General features: G+C 42.7%; 1 protein-coding gene across 3 annotated transcripts in view; it reads right to left on the reverse strand.

Moving 5' to 3' along the window:
• The window catches only part of mapkap1 (MAPK associated protein 1), a 199,333-nt gene that overhangs the window by 93,750 nt on the left and 83,206 nt on the right, over positions 1–22,377 (reverse strand). For all 3 annotated transcript variants that reach the window (XM_067969731.1, XM_067969730.1, XM_067969732.1), the window contains one exon: positions 13,466–13,638. In XM_067969731.1, coding sequence (XP_067825832.1) covers positions 13,466–13,638 — 173 coding nt within the window. The remainder of the gene's footprint in view (positions 1–13,465; positions 13,639–22,377) is intronic.

The raw sequence follows: 22,377 nt of genomic DNA on the forward strand, positions 1-22,377 counted from the left end.
CCAAGAGAAAAATGTATTGCAGGTCAGGTCAACAACATACCGAGGAAATGCCAATGAGCAGCTCCTAGAACATTTTCTGCTTGGTGCTATAAATTTATCATAATGGTCAATACCTTTATTGTAGGCCAAATTTTTATTTATATTTATACATATATCCCAACAATACAAGTAGTATCATAATATGGTACAACACAGGAGGTGGCCATTCGGCCCATTGTGCCTGTGTCGGCTCTTTGAAAGAGTCATCCAATTGGTCCCATTCCCCCGCTTTTTCCCCTTGGCCTGTAAATTTTTTCCCTTGAAGCATTTATCCAGTTCCCTTTTGAAAGTTACTATTTAATCTGCTTCCAACACCCTTTCATGCAGCGCATGCCAGATCATAACAACAGCGTAAAAAAAAATTCTCCTTATTTACTCTTACAAAACCGTTCATGATTTTAAACACCTCTATCAAATCTCCCCTTAACTCTCTCTGTTATGAGGAGAACAACCCCAGCTTCTCCAGTCTCTCCACATAACAGAAGTCCCTCATCCCTGGTACATTCTCGTAAATTTCTTCTGCATGCTATCCAAGGCCTTGACATCCTTCCTAAAGTGTGGTGCCCAGAATTGAACACAATACTCGGGGCCTAACCTGTGTTTTATAAAAGGTCTTGCATAGCTTCCTTGCTTTTGTACTCTATGCCTCTTAATAAAGTCCAGGATCCCATATGATTTTTTTTAAAAACAGTCTTCTCAACTTATCCTGCCACCTTCAAAGATTTTGTACATACACCCACCCCGGTCTCTCTGTTTATGCACCCCCTTTAAAATTGTACCTTTTAGTTTATATTGCCTCTCCTCATTCTTCCTACCAAAATGTATCACTTCACACTTCTCTGCATTAAATTTCATCTGCCATGTGCCTGCCCATTTCACCAGTCGGTCTATGTCCTCATGAAGTTTGTTACTATCCTTCACATTGTTTACTACATTTCTGAGTTTCATGTCACCTGCAAACTTTGAAATTATACCCTCTATACTCAAGTCCAGGTCATTAATATATATCAAAAAGAGCAGTGGTCCTAATACTGACCCCTGGGGAACACCACTGTATATTTCTCTCCAGCCTGAAAAACAACAGTTCACCACTACTCTCTGCTTTCTGTCCTTTAGCCAATTTTGTATCCATGCTGCCACTGTCCCTTTAATCCCAGGGGCTTTAATTTTGCTAACATGTCTATTATGTGGTACTTTATCAAATGCCTTTTGAAAATCCATATACACAACATTGACCACACTACCCTCATCAACCCTCTCCATTACTTCATCAAAGAACTCAAACAAGTTAGTTAAACACAATTTTCCTTTAACAAATCCGTGTGGACTTTCATGTATTAGCCCATACTTTTCCAAGTGCCAATTAATTTTGTCCCAGATTATTGTCTCAAAGTTTCCCCGCCACCGACATTAGGCTGACTGGCCTGTAATTGCTGCATTTATCACTCTCTTCCCCCCCCCCCCCGCCTTTTGAACAGGGGTGTAATATTTGCAATCCTTCAGTCTCTCTGGCACCGCCCCCATATCTAAGGAGGATTAGAAGATGTGTCAGTTCTTTTCTACAGCACATTTAACCATAAGGAAAGAGTACAGTACAACCACTACATCACCAGATCTACATCTGTCCTGTTACTAAGTGTCATCCGTGGCTCAGAGGTAGCACTTTTCGCCTGATTCAGCCCCACTCCAGAGACTTGAGCACATAATTTAGGCTGACATATCAGTGCAGTACCGAAGGAGTGCTGATCTGTTGGAAGTGCCATCTTTTGGATGAGATGTTAAACTGAAACCTAGTGCACTCTCAGGTGCATGTAAAAGGTCCCATTGCACTATTCGAAGAAAAGGAGGGGAGTTTTCCTAGTGTCCTGGCCAATGTTTATCCCTCGACCAATGTCACCAAAACAGATTATCTGGTCATTTATCTCCTAGCTGTTTGTGAGACCTTGCGGTGTGCAAATTGGCTGCTGCATTAGCCTACATTGCAACAGTGACTACATTTCAAAGTACTTCATTGGCTCTGAAGCACTTTGGGATGTCCTGAGGATGTGAGATGTCAAATAAATGCAAGTTGTTTCTTTACTAATTGGCAAGTGGGATGCAGAGAACAAGTACTTTAGGATCCCTACAGATATTACGAAGGTCATTTTACCTTCTCTAAAACTGAAGGACATCTCAAATAAGTCTTCCATTTCTCTGCCACGCTATTTTTAATATCCAGAAAATCTGTCTTCCTAGGTGTAAGGTTAGAAGTTTGCCAAACCGTATTGTGAACAATACTGCCCAGTGCTAAAAGAATAGCTGTGCAGTGTGTCCCACACGGCAAGGCTGCATTAAAGGTACAGGAAAAGTATAAACTCAATCTATGAATCCAAAAAATGCTTTTGTCAAGTTTGACAATACCTACAATCCAAAGTATGCAATCCCCGTGTGACCAAATGGCATGAAATTCTACCATAAAAATACACAATTTTTTGTGCTCATAATTTAGGTTTCAAATCATGATGTTTATCTTGCCGTTAATATTTTGACATGGTATTATCTAACAATATTGAAGATCAGTGATGTATAAAATTGACAAAATTATAATATGTAAAAACTACAGGGCCAGAAAATTAAGATGGTGTACATTATCTTATTTGCTGTAGTAACTTGGTTGAAAAAATTTATGAATGCAAGCAGCTATATTTTTGTATTCCATTTTTACTTGGAAAGGGGGTCAATAACTAGAACCATTTGTAAATATATTGCAAACTCAGCTATATCTTTACTGCATCATAACCTTTTGAATACATAAACAGGCTTTTCCTTTCTCTCGTTGTTTCCCTTTTCTTCTTTTAATTTCTAATCAATTTTAAAAATCTTTTTGAATACACCTTTCAAGCTTTTCTTCCCCTCCCAATTCCCTTCCACTTGCTGCTCATTTCTTTCATTATTGTCCTTACCTTTTGCCCATCTTCATTGTTCACTCTCTATTGTCCAATAATGAAGCAGGTATATTCTAAAACATGGGGTCTTTCTAACCGGTGTTTGCATTTTTCCTTGCTGTAACCACTGATCATATGACTTGATACAATTAGGGGCATAAAAAAAAATCAACTGAATTGCATGGAGTAAGTGGAATAAAGGATTAGATGCAAACGGGAGATTCTAGAAAAAACGCTGAGGAATTTAAGAAAATTTGGCAGTCAAGAGAGATTAAACAAATTGGACAAATATCCAAGTGGGCCGAACAACAGTCAATGAACTTTAATTCAGACCAATGTCAAGTATCACCCATAGGAAGGAAAAATAAGCAAAACACGTATTCCATGGATGGTCTTGAAATAGCTATGGATGAAGTTGAAGGAGATCTAGGAATCTTAGCAGACTCAACATGCAGCATGTCCAACTAATCCAGAGCAGCAATCAACAAAACAAATAGAACGTTGAACTATATAGCCAAAAACTGTGGAATGCAAGTCTGAGGAAGTTGTGACTAATCTGTACAGTGCTCTGGTCAGATCGCACCTCGAGTTCTGTGTCCAGTTCTAGTTGCCAAGATACAGGGGAGACAATCAAGTGCATAAAAGAGCCATGGGGCTGATCCTTAATGTCAAAGGTCTGTGTTAGGAGCAAAGACTAGAGAAACTGAGGCTTTTCGGCCTGGAAAGGAGGCATCCGAATAAATAGCATAGTTAAGGGGATGGAAAAGGTAAAACTGGAATACCACTTTAATTTAAATTGCGAGAGTAAGACATTGATACAGATTCAAACCAGTAAAAGGCAAATTTAGGACAGATATCAGGAAATTCTTCTTCAAAGAGTCATCAACGCATGAAATAGACTTCGAGGAAGAGTAGTAGAGGCAAAAAACCTTGGAATAATTTTTAGGAAACAACTGAATGCTGAAATGGGGTGGGGAGGGGGGGGGGGGGGAAAAGAGAACATCTTTAGGAAATTTCTGGATATATGAACTAAGATGGGCCAATTGGCCTTCTTTATCCATACTTACCTTGCGATTTTTAAATTAAAGTCCAGAAACTTAGACCTGGGAGTTAATAGAAACTCTCTTTATTAACGCCAAGATGACACTGCAACTTACTTTCGAAGTGTAGCCATCCTGATATACAAAAATCCTAACCATATAAATCCTTACTGAAATATCAATATCTGAAGTTGCATGGCAGAAATAGCTCAAGTGTTCTAGTGCTCATACAATGAAGATCAGGAAATGTTCACTCCGTTCTAATAATGTGAAATGATGCTTGTAAAAATGAACATGGGGGTCTGCTGACAAAAACTAACTGTGAACCAGCAAACAAATCTCTGCGGTTTGGACCACTGCTTTACTGGGGCCAACAAACTTTAGATCTATAATCTATTTGCAGATACACACACTAGATTAAACCATCAATAAAATTAAGTAATTTCTTACTCATCTTGAAGAACATGGCATTTCACTTTGTTTAAAAAAAATCACAAGATCATATTAAAAATGCATCCCTAGAATGTAGTACAATGTATTTGCTGTTTATTTATGCAGCCCAGATATGAAACATTTAATTTACAGTTGTCAAGTTTAGACTCATAGCATGTGACGTTGGATTGTGGGTATCAATGCTGTTAGGAATGTAGGATCTCAAAATGAAAGGCATCATTTGACATGAACTGAAACATTGCACATTTTCTTCCTCCAGCAATGTGGACAAAATTAAGAATTAAATAATATTTATGGTTCCAAGCACTTCCCAAATTTGACTATAAAATATTTACCATACACATTTTACAGAAAACCATTCTTCCAAGATTTTAAGAAAAAGGTGCATGACCTTGGAGGTGGGGTGATAACACTATGTTACCAAGTGCCCTTTCACCTTTCAGTCCCAATGCTGCCCAGAAAGACAGAATAAAAAGGTCAGTTTCCAAGTCGAATCAAAAATTAACTCAAACATCAAATTGACATGAATTGGGCAATCTTATTTAGAGGGCATGAAGTTGGCCAATGTGAGAAATGTCACATTACTGCAGTTGCAGATACTCTTTTGAGATTGAGGTTACGGCATAATGTAGAAGGTCTTCACTCTGCAGCTGCCCTATGTTGCATCTGAGCAAAAACGGAGAATCATTCCATTCTCCAGAACATGCAGATAGATAGATAGATGGATAGATATTGTACACACACACAGACACATATTATATATGATAGATAGAGACATACATATATTTGATGAGCACCAACATTTACTAAAATATATTTTTTAAACAAGTGTTCAAGAGGCCTGCAGATACTCAAACGGGTTACGGCAATTATATTTCTTTTAAACTTGGGGGGCGGGGATCAATGCCCCTCTCCTTCAGAGGATTTTTCCTTATAAAGCAGTTGTGGCAGGAGACTGGTTTGAAACTGCCAGCAAAAATGCTACTAAGGTATAAAATATTACTTAATTATTCATGTGTCAGTATGCCTCTAAAATGTGTGGTTTAAATTTGGAATTTTAATTAAATGATTGATTTCTCAATTAATTAATTACAAAGTGCATGCTAATTGTTTAATTGGTCATTTGATCTATAGATCATTTATGAATAAATTGAGTTGATTTACAAAGTTTATTGATTTGACTTGACAATGAATTATTGGACTGACTAACTGATTTGCAATTTCACCAATTAATTCACAAATTTCCACATAAAACTGTTCAAATATGGCATCTTAAATACAGAATATAAACTGATATAAGACCAGTTGTCATGACTCAGTTCTGTATTAAATAAAACAGGTAATGACACTGCATTAATAATAATGTAAACTGCAATTTTCCTGAGAGAATGACTAACAAGATTGTAAGTAAATGGCAATATTGGAACAAAAAACACCACTAATAATTACACAGCAGCCGATGCAATGCAAACAATGCACTTTCATTGCGTAACAAGGTTTTTCTGTGTTAACGGGAGTATTCTTTGTCACTAACCTTGAGACTAGCAGGAAATTCCTTAGAGCTGTTCCCGCTCCGCCAGTGTTACTTCATCGGGGTTTCCGCTGCACTTCCGGCAAAGAAATACCGGGGGAGCAGGAGCAGCTATGAGGAATTTCCCAGCCTAAATCTTCTCTCCTGGCTTAATATGTCCTTGAAAGGAAACAGACGTGTTAGCATACACACACTTTCAATTTCTTTATGTACTTGAAATCTCAATTTGTTCTTACACTAACATTTTGTATTAATTTACAAAACTGTGCATGGTTTCTATAAAGGAACAGATGGGACAGTTTCTCTTTAAATGGTGACAACATTTTTTTTCAGTAGGTGGGAAATCAATTCCCACTTCAGGTGACAGTGTACAAACTGAACTATTTCTATCAGCAAAAAGGTAGAGTAAAACATCCTAATTGCATTATTTTTACATAAAGAAATGTAAACAAGTTTTTAAAAAATAAAAGTGATTTCAGTGTTTACATAGAAGGGTTCTTTGAACTACAACAAGTGAAAGCACCAGAGCACATCCATCAGCACTTAGTAACTGCAGTCCATTGGGTTATAACTAAAAGGTCACACCTAAAGGGCTAAGCATAGGGTTGATAACATGGTCAGGCTTCAGTGGACTGTGAATAAAGGAAAAAAGTACACTAAACTATAAGTAATCAACACTTCACAGCATCGAGTCAATAAGCATTTTGTACTTCTGGTCAAAGGTAGATGCAAAGCCAGTTTTCTGCTGCTATCCCACTAAAGCTGCCCAAAAAATCAAGCGAGTAAATCCAACATTATACGAAGACTCCCAAATGCCAAGGAGTGACAGATTCAAACATCAGCCTTGATTGATGTACAAACTAGGATATCTCGGTGATAGTCACTGGTTGTTGGCAGTGCACCTAGAGGGGGCATCTCATGGTGGCAGAGTTTCTTGTCTTGGAGAAGTTAAATAAGTGAGCTGGATGATGCATCTCTCCCCATAAAACAAGTGCATCAGCTGATACAAGGTGTCCTCCAGAAAGGAGGAGAACAATGAGGAGGTGGCAAAACAGAAAGCAGTGATGCAGCAGGGGTTAAGAAAGACAAAATTAAAAAACACAACGTTCCTTTCCCAGGTCAGAAGATAATCCGCCCGCAGATAAGACCAGCACTATTTCTTTCTACTCTCCAAAGCACAACTTATTCCCCTGATAACAGGCAATTCTAGTTGGATAGGATCATTACCACGTTTGACCTCGGAACTGACCCCAGATGACCGCAGAATGATTTAAACTACATCAGTTCCAAGGTAGGCTGGAGGGAACAGTGAGAATGATTGATTATTCAATCACATTGCATTTAAACATTGAATACAATTGGTTTAAGCACATCTGCAATATTCAAATGAATGGTGTTAAATTGAAGATGGCCTAATGGTTTTGTGATGCTGTTATGACGACCCTGGATTCACAGGCAATGGGGGGAGAAAATGGTTTTGCGAATAGGTTTTTTAAATAACAAACAAATCTTTATGAATTAATAGTCGTAATTGACTGAGCACAAACTCACCGATCACTTAAGGATGCAGTCTCCTTAAACTTGCTATTTCAGCTGTGCAACTTACTCTCAATTTCACTTGTAATGGTCATGCATAACGGTTTGTCCACTGCAAAATGATTATTGACAGTTTCCAAGCTCACTTGTGCGACAACCCTCCCAAACTGCTTCCTCAGCCCCAAATTTCAATGGAGCCCATGATTGGGTAAACAAAAGAAGTGATATTACAAAAAGACAACAGTTACTAGTTAATAATACAATAATAGATTACATGATTGGCCAAATAAAATAAATTACTACAACTAGGTAACACCACTAATACACTTAGAGGTCATGAAATGAAAACAAAATGTTAATACACAGCAATGCCATGTACAATTCAGAAATTATACAAACAGCTATTATAAACACCCAATCAGAAGATAATTTTGCAACCAATAAAAGCACATCAGGTTTCAAAATGGGGGGGGGGTAAGGGAGGGGCAGCAAATACAGCTGTAAACAGGATCAATTAAAGATACAGAAACCTAAATGCTGGTTCAAAATCACATGGCGGGTGGTTGAGGTGGAGAGGGGGTTTCGTGTTCTATAAAGATCACTGAGGTCCTGATCAGTCAATCACATGTACTCCTTATGAAGCAATGGCTTAATTTGACATAACAGATTAACTTCAAAAGACTAGGGCAGAAAAAGTACACCACTTTGAAAAGCTATGGAATTTTTCAACACAATCTGTCAGTCAAGTTAAAGGACCATCAGGAAGCTGTCTTGCGTCAAGCTCCCTATCATGAAAGTGGTTTGATGGCAATCTCCTTATAACATATAATATTTTAATAATCTTCTGCAATTTATGCCAGTGCACATGTAATCGGTCATAAGTTATGAATTCCAGTTTACTTAGTCTGGTTACAGATTCAGCAAAGAACTGTCTTGCTACAAACTTAGCTGTCAAGATAAGCTGTGGCACACATCATTGAGCTATAGGCTTTTTATTGTTTTGGGTTTTTTTTCTGCTGCCCATGGGAGGGCTCCAATTCCATCAGGTAATTTCACTGATCCTGCGCTTCCAACACTGTGCAGTGCTCAAGGGGAGAAAATTTTTGAAGTACCCAACAAAGTAAAAGGAGGGAAAAATGGGAGCTGACTGCACCTTGTGGAGGTAATTTACTGACAATCACAGGCATGAACACAGCGGAAAAACTTGGATGGTGGCAGTGGCTTTTTCTGGAAAATAAATCCAGCATCCTCATCTCAGGAGGAGGAATAATTACCTACGTATTGTCTGGATGCAATGGCTACTAGTATAGCAGAATGTTATGAGGGCCAGCAAGGAAATTAGTCATCAATCATATTTCCCTTGCTTTGCTGTAATGTGAGTACAATCAATTATTGGCAAAACAGATGTAATCTAATCAATACTAGGGTACACTTCAAATACCAGTAGCCACAAAACCAGAATTATCCACAGAGAATTTAACATGCATTGATCAATTTGGGAATTTAATATGACATGATGGAAGACAATAAAATGCATCACATCTTCCCCTTTTATTCTGTTCACATCATGAGGTATCAACATCTATGACCACATCTTCTGACCATGAAGTCAACTACCGTGGTGCTATCTGTCCAAAGAAGAGACAGAACTTGTACCAGAGATGCAACTATTGTAATGATAGCCAGACTGCCCTCATCACCAATCAACTGCCAAAGGTGACAACTAGTCTGTGCAAAATTCTTGGGGGGTTCTCACTTTTCCATCAGAATATTCAGCCAGCTTCTCCTTTGTCTGCCCAAGCATAGTTTGGATGCTCAGTTTGTAACTGGAAAGAGCTTGGTATCCTTGTGGAGCAGAGGTGGGTAGGCAGGGTTCAGTATTAATAGCTACCCACATGTCCAAGGCACCTGAACAGTGTTCATGGACACCTGGGATTTCTCTTTTACAACGAACATACTTATTTTTCCCTTATTAATATTCTTCCCTCCTCGCCAAGTCGGAAGTCCTTGCTGGCATACCGCTTCGGGGTGTCCATCAGTACCTCACCCAACTGCCCTCTATTCGAGTAGATGCCTTGACAGCGATTGTTGCCAGGCAACTTGATCTCAGAGGCACCAAATCAGATCCTGATCCTGTCCTTACCCAAAGTGCAAATATACACTCCTAGAAGGGGTCACTGGTAAGGTGCAGGAACCCTGGTTAATTTTCCCTTCTCTAACCCAGGATCACTGAGGGCAATTATTGCACTTCTACCTCCACCCTAACTGTGATCAGCTAACTGCGTGTCTCAGCTTGTCATTGGATAAACTTACTGAGCCATTCGGGGAGGGTGAAGGGGGGCGGAAAAACTATGGTGAAGATACATAACCCTTCATTTTAAACTTTCCCCTAATGTTTTCTCACCCTCCATTTCAACTCTGCCACCTGCAGTTGCCCGCTTGACCTGATCGTTTCTTGCGACGACTCGAGTCTACATGGCACATAACCTACTGGTCATTCATAGAATCATGGTAGGTGCAGCACAAGAGGAGGCCATTTGGCCCATCGTGCCTGCTCTTTGACAGAGCTATCCATTTAGTCCCATTCATCGCCAGAACCAGTTCAACTATGTCCAGCAGTACCGTGCCTCGCTTTCTTCAACCAAAACCTCTAACTACTTCAGGATCATCCTAGAAAACAAAGGCAACCATGAGCTCCTTCTCTCCAGGATGAACTGCCTCCTCAAACCCCTCCCCCCCCCCCGCCCCCACACACACACTTCCAATATCGACTGAAGAACTCATGGATTTCTTCATCCATAACGTCGAGACTATCCATGCAGCTGTCTCAACTATTTCCTTTGTGTCTGCTCCCCCCCACCTCGTCCCTGACCTCCTTCCAGCTGCATTCCTCTATCACGCTGCAGTTTCCTCCACATGCTCATCTCATCCAAGAACCAGCTACTGCACCTTCAACTCTTTCCCTCCATCCAACTCCCCAACTGCTCCTTCTGGGTCCCAAGCCAGCTGGTATCGTTAACTGCTTCTTTTCCCTCCAGCACCATCCCTCTCCTTATCATTACCCAATCCTCAAAAAACCTACCTGTGATCCATCTATGCTCTCCAGCTACTGTCCCATCTCTAACCTACCTTTCCGGGAGCGCATTATTGTCGCTTTGCTTGATGATCAACTCTCAAAACTCCCTGTTCAAATCCCTTCTGTCTGGCTTCCACCCTTCTCTCAGCACCAAGACAGCCCTGGCTAAAATTCTGAATGACAACCCTGTGACTAGGATGCATTTTCTCTCCTACTCTTCGTCAACCTCTCCACGGGATTTGAAACGGTCAACTATATTAATCTCCTGCATTGCGCAGCTGTGTGGAAGTGCCCCCGCGGGGTTCCACTCCTAACTATCTGACCATTGTTGGCGCATCTCCAGCAACAGCTTCTCTCCCCACCCGTGTACCATTGCCTCCAGAGTCCCCCAAAGCTCTATCCTTAGCCCCCTTATCATAATCTACCTGCTGCCCCATGGCTACACCATCTGCAGGTCATTTTCCATACAGATACTGTTGACATCCAGCTCTACTTCTCCATCACCACTCTTGACCAGCTCCATGCTGCCAGACTGTCTGACATCATGGAGTCGTCACAAATTACTTCAATTTAATATCAAGAAGACTGAAGCCATTGATTTTGGCCTCTGACATAAACTCTGTTACCTTGTAACAGACTCTGTCCCTCTCTCTGGCCACAGACTCAGCCTGAAGCAGGTTATGCAAAATTCCCGGTTCAACCCACAGCTGAATTTCAAACCCCAAAACCCATCATTCACCAAAACCACTTATTTCCTCCTTAGCCATATTTCCCATCACCTGCCCTATCTCAGCTCTTCCGCCATTGAAACCCTTATCCACGCTTTGTCATCTCTTGACTATTCCAATTCCCCCCTTGCTATTGTTCACCTTCCACAAAAACTAATCCTCAATAAACTCCAGCTTGTCCAAAACTCAGCTACCTGTATCTTGACCATCTCCTTCACTATCCTATATTGGTTCCCTATTCTCCCATACATTAAATTTAAAATGCTAGTTGCCACATTCAAATCCCTACTCCACCCCATCTCTACTCTGTCCTGCAGCATTGTAACCCTTCAGACATCCTCTATTTTGTGCATCTCCCCCCTCCCTTTGCCCTACCATTGATGATAGATCCAGCCTTGAGCCGCTTCAACGTTATCCTCTGTAACATCTTCCTTAAACCCTTATGACTCTCTATTTCTCTCTTCACCTTTAAAAATCTACTCAAAACCCCTTTTCAAATCAAGCTTTTGGTCACCCTCCTAAACATTTGAAGCAAAGGAAGATCAAGGTTATGCAGATCACGGGGCAGTGGGATTAGTCTTGGATTGCTCCAGCAAGAAGCTGACAGAGACACAAATAGGAGTAATGACCTTCTGTGCTTTAGAACTTTTATAGTTCGGATGCCTCTCTCCATGGCTAAATGTTAGTTCCCTTTCTATATTCACTGTAAAGCTCCTTGGTGCTTTTTTTTTACATTAAAGGTGCTGTATAAATGAAAGTAGTTTCTGCTGTTATTCAAGGAGCACACCTGTAGCCAAGGAAGCAGTCAACCTGTTCCCATTCCTCCGCCAAAACCACTATTGGTTGTTTAAGAGTGACCCAATTACAACTTCACCTCCGATTTTACCTCACTTTCTGGTGCAGAAGCACTTGGCCTCTGCCCAGCATTGTCCTCAGGATTGCAACTGAAGTTAGAAATTTAACAATGAACCTACTACCTGTATATACAAAATTCTATTCTATGCCTGTTTGGAACTAAAAGTTTATCATTTAGCATTTGAAAGATTTGTTTACTTATAATGCTTTCCACATCAGCAATGTTATTAAGCTGATGTAAAAATACAGTAATATTTTACTGACAACTTAAAAGATTCTACATTCAAAAAGTTAATATATAATAATAAACAAATAGAAAACTGCTGCTTTTTTAAAATGCCCACTGTAGTACCTAATAGTATAATCAGCATGTTACTTTCTGAAACATTGCAACTCAAAATTAAGCACGGTCAATGCCACACTGTAAAACTCAGAATCTTGTCAGCTGATTCTGTGTCGGATAGATGGTAGCCACATATTCAGACCACATCATCTGAAGGAGATACAGTTGATAGTATGACAAAAACCTTTTTAACCCGCCGGATGGTATCCAATTAATTGAGACAGGTTGGGGAGTAGTTTTAGAGACTGGCATTAAAACTTCTTTCACAAGTGGAACTTCTCGCTTCAGAATGATCCTTTAGATAATGACGAGGAAGAAAACATCTCTCCACCACAAGGAGTGGTACAGCAAGAATTTGATGTGCTTGCACAACTAGGGCATTCCAAAACTGGTCATGAACTCTCTGACCTAAATGTTGTAAATGGCATAAAACTAGCAGTTAGCAGTGATGGAGAATTTTGAACCTAAGAGCCAAACTGAACATAGCTTTCTAACAAACAATGCCATACACCTTTACTTCTTGAGAGGGGGGAGAGCAGCCCATTTAGGATGACAACTGGAATTCTCTTGACCAACTGCAGTCTTTAACACTGCACTCTGTGGAAGCTACCAAGAAGCAAACTAAAACAATCTTTTGTTATAGTGCTCAGATATAGCGTTCATTTGCAGTATTTGCCAAACCAAACACTATATTCAGACTCCACTGTAGATCCCAAGTTCCAACTCTCCCTCAATAAAATAAATTGACTGATAAAAAAGGTAGTATTTCTAAAATCAGTAACACTAAATAAAGACAAACCCAAAATGCTTTCATTTTATCCAATTTGTAATATGGCCAAGTCTGTAATTAAAAAGCCTCATGATATTATAAAGTGAAAGAGAAAGAAGGGAGGAGAAACACAATATTACAAAAAAAATTAGTAAAAGGTACTTCAATTACTTCAGCTTGGGTTCCCGTCCTTCACTTGTGTACTGCCAGCAGAGTAAGCCAATCAGATCTTGAACTCTGGCACTTGCCATTGTTACCACGGTCATTGGCTGCATCTTGTCTTGGCTTGTCTGCATAGGGAGGTAGACATCAATATTTTTGGTTGCTGTGGTACCTATGTGGCCCTGTGGGAAAGAAAACAAATGAAGTGGTCTTAAGCAGAAAAACTCATTTAGGATAACTTGTGCAATTTGTATATTCATGTACATTTACTGTAAAAACAAGCAACACAATGGATAAAAATGAAAGAGCAACTGAATGTCATTGTTATGGCAGTATTTCTTTGCTCTGCATCCCATCAAAGATGTACACTACTTCTTCAAATTTATTATAACCAGAATACTTATTAAACAAAATGTCAAATATCAGTTTAAAGCAATAAAAATGAACAAAATAAAACATTTGTTTGGATCTGCATATATTATATGATTACAAGACAAGGAAAATCAGAATTGCCTGTCAGTAGTCCACTGAGCATTGACAACAGTACCATTACTAATATGTTTCTTAAAACTAAAAAAAAGCAGCAAATGTTATGTGAAGAACAACAATCTTCCAAGCAAATGGCACAACTTCAAGATCACAATCAAGTGCATCTTATCTACTTGATTTTATTAACAACTAGGTAGGTGCGGCAATAAAATATATTATAAATAAAGAGAGAAAGAAAGCCAATCATTGTCAATATAGCGAACCTTCTCCGCCAACAGAAAATACGTTTTAATTGACTTCAGAGCTTAGATTTTCCAATCAGCGTTATTTTAATACTGGCAGGACCCATTTAAAATAAATGCTCTGCTCAACAAAGCATGTAAATGGGATACTGCCAGCGGTAAAATAATGTCGATCAGAAAAATCTAGGTTCAGGAGTCATACTTCTAAAAAAAAAAGTATTAAAAAGGGTATTCTGACCTCTAATTGAAATACGAATCTATCGCTTCGAACTGATTTAACAAAACAAACCAATTGCACCTTATGGCCTAAAAGGGACAAGCTCAAGGTACACAAAGCTGCAATTTAGCAGCAGAATATATTTTGCATTTTTAGTGCTCCTGATTTTCCCCTCCAAGAGACCCACCATTATACATAAGCTTTTAGCTCTGTTAGTGGATCACAAAAATTCTGATCATCATATCAGTCTTGTAAGGTCCTAAAGGCTCATATCTCCAAAGTGTCAGTAACATCTAGCATATCTCATATAGATTTACATGTAATATAGGCATGATCATCAGTTTGAGAATCAGATATTGGAAAGGAACACCACATGACCAGTGCTATTTCAAACTGTGTGCTGTTCCCCTAAACATTAAAATTATCAGTAAATGCTTTAAATGTTCTTTGGGGTTCTTGGGTACATATGCATCATTCTCCCAAAACAAAGGTGGACATGGGAATTTCCTTAGAGGTTTCTCTTGCTCTAATTCCGCAATATACAAGAAACAGTCTGATTTTTTTCACAAATGTTTTCTCCTGCAGAAGGACCAAACCTCCAGTCAGAACCTCTCACAGACAGCCTTAGAACTCGCTGAATATGGTGTCATAGAGAAAACTTGTACCATAATACTACTTAGCACAGCTATTCATGACGTGTGACTGGACCACAAAGTGCTTCTACTGCAGAAAGACAAATTCAGGTTGAAGAAAGAATAAAAATGACACTCCATGGTGTACAAGTTAAATGTTTTACAACATTTCTAAGCTTTGTTTTTTAAAGCATAATTTGTAAAACATAGAAGCCAAATTTGCTTATTGCTAACATGACAACATTTTAAAAAAAAAGTCTGATGCACTAAATGGAAGGATGTCTGTATTCAACAATATCATCTACATGCTGGTGGATACGTGCTGCCATTGTCTCAGACACCACTTGATGACCTACTAAATTAGATGCGACACCCAGTAGGCTATACAGCACAAGATTATTAATATTTTATATTAACCCTGAATTGATCTATACATTCCTAGGAGCAAAAAATTCACATCACAATTATTTCTAAAACCTTAATGCTTTAGTATCGCTCCACTATGGAAATTTACTAAAATTAGATCTTTTTGTATGATGGATGGGTCACATGGTCATCATTCTGCATTCAGGCCATTACAATGAACCACTTCCAGTTACTGTGGAAGTCACTGAATTTTCTATTTTTAGGAGTTATAATTAAATGTTATACTCTTTTGCAAGGGCTGGATGAATATATGATAAAAAAAGATATGAATAGTGTCCACAAACAAATTATTGCAAAATGATTAATCTTCTGTGTTACCATCATGCATCAGATACAAAAAATAGCCTTTTGTATACAGCATCCTATGCAAGCAATGTAACAATGAAAAGAACAATAATAATAGGCTCGTGATTCAAAAAATGAGCATTCATCCACACTGGGTAGATAAAACTCCTGTGCTGAGAAGATCTGGACCACATAAATAATTCACAGTTACATGATCTATTCCATTAATGCCATATTCCATACTGATAACACAACATCATTGCCAAGTAATTCCAGTGGTGTTCAAATGTAATTTTTAAGACTTCTATCTCTTTAAATCATTTTCCAGAAAAATCAATAAGCTTTAAATGTTAAAATAGGATTTTTATCACTATAAGAATGAATTACACATTCTAAACTCTATTAATCCTTAGAGTACAGGGTGTCCCTCAAAGACTTAAATATCGATGTAAAGATTTAATCAAATACCATCGGAGAAACATATTCTCCAATCCATTATCAGATGATGTATCACTAGATAAAGGTTGCAGTACAGTCATTAATACTCTTGTAAATTACTAAAAAGAACATAAAGTATTTCATAACATTCAATAGCTGAGAGCCATTTAAAAAGGCCATTAAAAGATACCAAAAATTTACATTTATGATACAGCTGATTTAAGATTGCAGTAGTTTGATTAAATTGATTCCCAAAAAGGACAGGAACCTCTCTGAATTCTTTTAAAAGACCAATTTACTTGTTCATAATAGATATATTCCTGTTTGGCATAAGTGACAATTAATGGTTTGAAAAACTTATGATGCACTTCAAAACATTCCAATTATTACCTCCCAGGACCTCGAAACTGTGAGCTTCCAACCAAGCCAGACATCACTTAATCACTGCTTCTTGATTTATTTCATCTTATCTGTGTTTTTAAAACTTTGGTGGTATGGTCTTGGCACTTCACATAGAAAGGCAACAAGGCTACAATTATTTACTGGTCACTTTTCTACAAATCTTCTCAGTAAACAAAAGGCTCTCTGTGCATCATTGGTCTATTCCATTCTTTAAATAGTATTGAACAGAAGCATCAGATTTAATCGTTGGAAAAAAGTTAACGTTATCCATGGATGAAACTGAATCAAGCATTTATGAATTGCTGGCGATACAGTCAGCTGTACACTTAAAAACAAGTAGACCAGTAACTCATGTGTCTAGTAAAAGGAATATTTACTTGCAATTTTTAAAACTTCTTTCAAAATTTCAGAAAACTCTTAATTGTCACTCATATGTCATAATAACAGCCTTGACTCAGTGGTAGCACTATCACCCGAGTCAGAAACCATGGCTGAATGGCCTCTTTTCATACTGTAAATTCTATCGTTCTACATGTGTAAACTTTACAAAATGCTAAATAAATCGAGTACATTAGATAGCTTTTGAAATTTCAGTTATTCTTAAAAGTTCACTGCTGTATCACAATGGCATGTACAACTAAGCAATTGTACAGCATGAGAGTTTGTTGATAAAAAGCATTTTAAGTTCTCAAAACTTGCATTAGTGTGCTTTGATGTGTTAAAACATAGCAATAACCTTCACTAATGTGGTAAATACTGGCAGCGTACGGCAGTTTCTCTAAACAGAAATTTTGCTATTTAAAAGCCCATGAACAGATGCTTTCTTGGGGGGAAAAAAATTGATGCAATAAAGCTCACTTAATAAGCATCATCTTTTGCACCACATCAAATTGGCTGCTTTCCATTCGTTTACTCTCGAATCTTCATTGATGCACTATGGACAAATTGGCAGATGGGGTCAAATAGCAGGCGAGCATCAATGCAGGCTACAGTATGAATAGGAACAGCAGGGTTAATTGGCAAACATATCAAGATTGATTTGTGGAAATAGGTCAACTGACCATTTTGAGTAAAGTGGAGCCATTTTATTGAACTTATTGGTGTTAGTGAGGTTCATGCCCACTCTTAGTGTAGTAACAGCAATGTTAAACGGACAATCTACAATTACGCACAACTCAAAATGTTAATTTGATCTCTCCTGCTCTCTCACCTAAATGTCAAAGCTTCGGATAAGACAGGTTTTGCAGACATCATAAAAAAATGTATTTCTTCAGAAGTGAAGTGAAAGGTAAAAGAATACACTAATGACTGCTTGTAGGCAGGGCTATCTCCACTGTGCACGGCCACCAGCAAGTGCAGAGTTTTTGCATTTAAAAAAAATATTTGGTACTAGAAAGTTGATGTGCACTTTTGGTTAATGTGTGTATATATATTGGAAATAAAACAATTATTTGTTATATAGCACATTCATAGAACACCTTTAACGTAGTAAAACGTCCCAAAGCGCTTCACAGGAGCGATTATCAAACAAAATTTGACACCGAGCCACAGAGATATTGGGCTCGATTTTAGGGTCGGGTTACCTGCGGGTTTCCAGCGGGGGGGCCCCGAAAATCCCGATCTCCGATCACGTGACCGGATTCGGACGAAATCCCGGCCACTTCCGGGTACCGCGCTGACGTGCGGGGCTGCGCGCGAAAGCCCCGCTGGTGGGAATCCCGCAGGCAATTAAAGCCAGCGGGGTTCCACTTGAGAGCACTTAACTTGCTCGTTGTGGTCAGTTAATGAGCTGAAGCAGCTGTCAAAAGAGGAAGTGTGGGATTTTAGGTTCAACGCAGTCAGTTTCCCACACTGGGGGAAACAGTACCCTTCAAACCAGGCGTGTTGCAGCCAGCAGCCTGTGGCAGGTGCCAAGGTGCGCTCCACGGGGGACAGCCCTCACCCACGCAGGAGGCCACCGCGTCACATAGGGCAACCCCTGCCCTCCACCAACCCCCGCCAAGCCAGAGGACAGACCGACACGAAACCGCAGTCCCAGTCCGAGGACCCACCCACCTACCATGCACAACCCCTCACACCAACACCTGCCAGATGGGTGGTGCGTTGACATCGTCGGAGAACGAACAGGATGACCAGCCCCAGCAGCCTCGCAGTCCACGCCGTCCGCCTCGGAGAGGTGGGGCCCCCCAACACGGTGCTGCGGCACACCCACCTGCACAGCAGGAGGGAGGGCAACCGCAGAGAGAGATGCGTCGCAGGAGGCACTACCCTCTGCACAGGGTGTACAGAGCGAGGCTCAGCTTCATGGACCTCTCCGAGGAGCAGTGCATACGGAGGCTCAGAGTCAATCGCCAGGTAGTCGCCGACATCTGCAGCCTCCTTAACGACGAGCTGCTCCCTGATGGACCAAGCAGCATCTTCTTACCTGTCGCCGTCAAAGTCACCACTGCCCTCAACTTCTTCGCATCCGGTTCCTTCCAGGGTGCCACCGGGGACATCACCGGGGTCTGTCAGTCCTCTGCACACAAGTGCATAAGGCAGGTCACCGATGGGTTGTTCCGCAGGGCCTCCCACTACATCAACTTCGCCATGGACAAGCGCAGCCAGATGGAGAGGGCGGTTGGATTCCATGCCATGGCCGGCTTCCCACGGGTGCAGGGTGTAATCGACTGCACCCACATCGCAATACGGGCACCTCCGCATGAGCCAGGGCTGTTCATCAACAGGAAGGGGTATCACTCCATGAACGCCCAGCTCATCTGTGACCACCGCCAGAGATTCCTACACGTGTGCGCCAGATACCCCGGCAGCTGCCACGATGCCTTCGTCCTCAGGGAGTCCGCCGTCCCGCCCATCCTGCAGGCACCCAACGCCGGCAACGGCTGGCTCCTCGGCGACAAGGGGTATCCCCTCCACACGTGGCTCATGACACCTCTGAGGAACCCCATCACCGAGCCGGAGCGTCGGTACAATGACAGCCACACTGCTACCAGGTCTACAATTGAGCAGACCATAGGGCTTCTCAAGATGCGCTTCAGGTGCCTTGATCGTTCTGGGGGAGCGCTCCAATACACACCATTCAGAGTGGGACGAATCATAGTTGTCTGCTGTGCCCTGCACAACATGGCCCAACAGAGAGGGGTGCTGCTGGAGGAGGCCCCATCCACACCCGCCACCCACATTGAGGAAGGCGTGGGCGAGGAGGAGGAGGAGGAGGCGGAGGAGGAGGAGGCGGAGGAGGAGGAGGACGCGCCCGAGGATGTTGGACGACCCATGCGCCGAGCCGCGACTCACCGGGATGGTCGCCGGGCCAGGGACGCACTCATACGTCAACGGTTCTCCTAGAGTCAGACACTGCGAGGCGCTCGCATCTCCTCACCTGCACATGCGAGCGGCCATACCAGCCCCCTCCACTGAAGAGTGCTGCCAGTAATCCTGCACCCACAGCAGTGTGCCCAATGGGTGGCAGCAGGTGTTCGCCGTCATGATGGCCTCCACGGAACGCAACTATTGCACAAGCCGCGGAAGAATGGACGAGAGGTGGCAGGAGTGGTGATAATAGACTATTTAATATCTGGAATGTGACATTATATAAGAAACAAAGTACAAAATAATAAACACCCTGGTGTATTCCCTTTGTGATTATAAGGCCTTTGCAATTCTTCTCCGGGAACCCCTACGTGGTGCTACCCCTGTGGCTCCAGCAGAGGGAGTGGCAGGTTGCTCGTCTTCTTGCCTTGACCGGGTAGATGCTTTTGGCGGACGGCCCCTGGGTTTCGGTGCCCGTGAGGGCACCTCCACAGACTGCTCCTCCTGCACCGGGGCAGGGGCAGACTCGGCCACCTGGAGAGGAGGCACCATTGCGGGTACTGGTTGAGAGGTGGGCGACGGGTGGGACGTGGGGACGCCTTGAGAGGCGTCCCCGCTTCCATGTCCCCGGTCACCATCATCCCTCTCTTGGCCTCGGCCCACATCACCCCTTCCACCCTGCTGGACGGCAGTTTGGATGGCATGTGTGAGGCCTTGCAAGGCCACCCCTAGTGTATCCCTCAGCCTGTTGGTGGTGTCGGAATGTTGCTCACCCTGAATCCGTACAGACGTTGTCAGGGCCTGCAAGGACTCGAAGTGGAGCTGTGCGTGACGCTCGAGGGAGGCCAGCCTGTCCTCCACCGCAGACAGTCCCGCACCTACCCGCGACACTGTGTCGCCGGTACCCTCCTGTGCCTGCGCCACCAATGCCCACATGCAGGAGTTGGACTCCTCCATCGCCTGCGCTATTGTGGACAATGCGTGCGGCACCTCTGCCAGTACCTCAGCAATTAGCTGGTGGCCCTCGACGACTCTCCTTTTCACTGGTGGCCCCCTGGGTTCAGCATCTGGTTCCGGCTGAGCAGAGCCTGGAGATGAGTGCTCCCTCCGTCACGGACCCTCCGCGGCTGCCCCTGCCACCAGGGTCTGCTCATGCTCACTCGTGCGCAGTGACTCACCAAGTGCTACCCCAACTAGTTGGCGAGGGGGACCCACCGAGGTGCGTGTCTCTGCGCTGGTGGATGGTTGGCTCTGATGTGACGATGCACCCTCAGAGACCGCCATGTCCTCTGAGGAATCGCCCTCCACGCTCGCTTGACCCAAAGACGGACCTGCAAGAGAACAGAGGGCACTTTGAGGCATGTGGACCAACTTGACAGTGCGCCTGATGGCAGGTGATGAGACGGTAACTCGCGATCATGGGTGTTGAGTGTCAGCTTTCCCTTACCGGCCGTTTCGGCAGCGACACACTCGCCATCGGCCACCGACAGGCAATGTCGCGTGCGGGCGAGGTCGAGCGCCTCCACCTCGGCGTCGGTGAGCTCCACCACTTGCGGCGGCCCACCTCCGGTGCGTGCCCTTTCCCTATTGTTCTTGCTTCTCTTCTCCTGTGAAGGCAAAACACAGATGTGTGAGTGGGTGCGTCTTGCATCGTGAGACGCATCGAGCATCGGTGTGGTTGGGTTGAGCGTGGCGCGGAACGGATGGGAGGAAGCGTGGGCCACGTGCCCATCCCATTGCATGGGGAGTGGGGTGTGTGGTAGTGTTCGGGTGGGGTCAGGGACGGTGGGTACTTGCGTGCACGGCGAGGATGGTGAATGAGTGGCTGTGAGGATTGCTGATGGAGCGCAGTGGTGGCTGTGCAGGAGGGGGTTGTGATCTGCTTGGCGTGATGGTGGGGACGGGATGTGGGAGGGTGCGTTGGTGTACTCACCTTGCCAGACCTAGTCAGGTCATTGAAGCGCTTGCGGCACTGCTCCCAAGTCCTTGGGGTGTTGCCCCTGCTGCTCACCTCCGCCGCCACCTCTGCCTATGCCTTCCTGGTTGCGGCGGCAGGGAACTTGCGCCCATCTTCTGGGAAGAGTGTTTCCCTCCTCCTCCTCACGCCCTCCAGCATCAGCTGCAGCGCCAGATCTGAAAAACGGGGCGCAGCCTTTCCCCTTTGTTGAGCCATTCTCCCAGACCTCTTGCTTGCAGCAGGAGGGGCTTTGGGAGACTGCCCCTTTAACTGGAGCTCCTACATCGCGTCGACGGTACTGCGCATGCGCAGCCGGCCGGCACGCAGCTGGGGAGCGCAGAACCCGGAAGCAGGGCTTAATGGGTCCAATTATCCCGCGATCGCGTGGGGGGCGCACACAATTAGCCGTCCGCGTTTTCGACGCTCCCGGAGGACCACCCGCTGGGAACCCGCAGGCCTGCTAAATTCGAGCCCATTAGGTCAGGTGAGCAAAAGCTTGGTCAAAGAGGTAGGTTTTAAGGAGC

Source organism: Heptranchias perlo, chromosome 31 (genome assembly GCF_035084215.1).
Source record: "Heptranchias perlo isolate sHepPer1 chromosome 31, sHepPer1.hap1, whole genome shotgun sequence".
NCBI classification, from domain to species: domain Eukaryota; kingdom Metazoa; phylum Chordata; class Chondrichthyes; order Hexanchiformes; family Hexanchidae; genus Heptranchias; species Heptranchias perlo.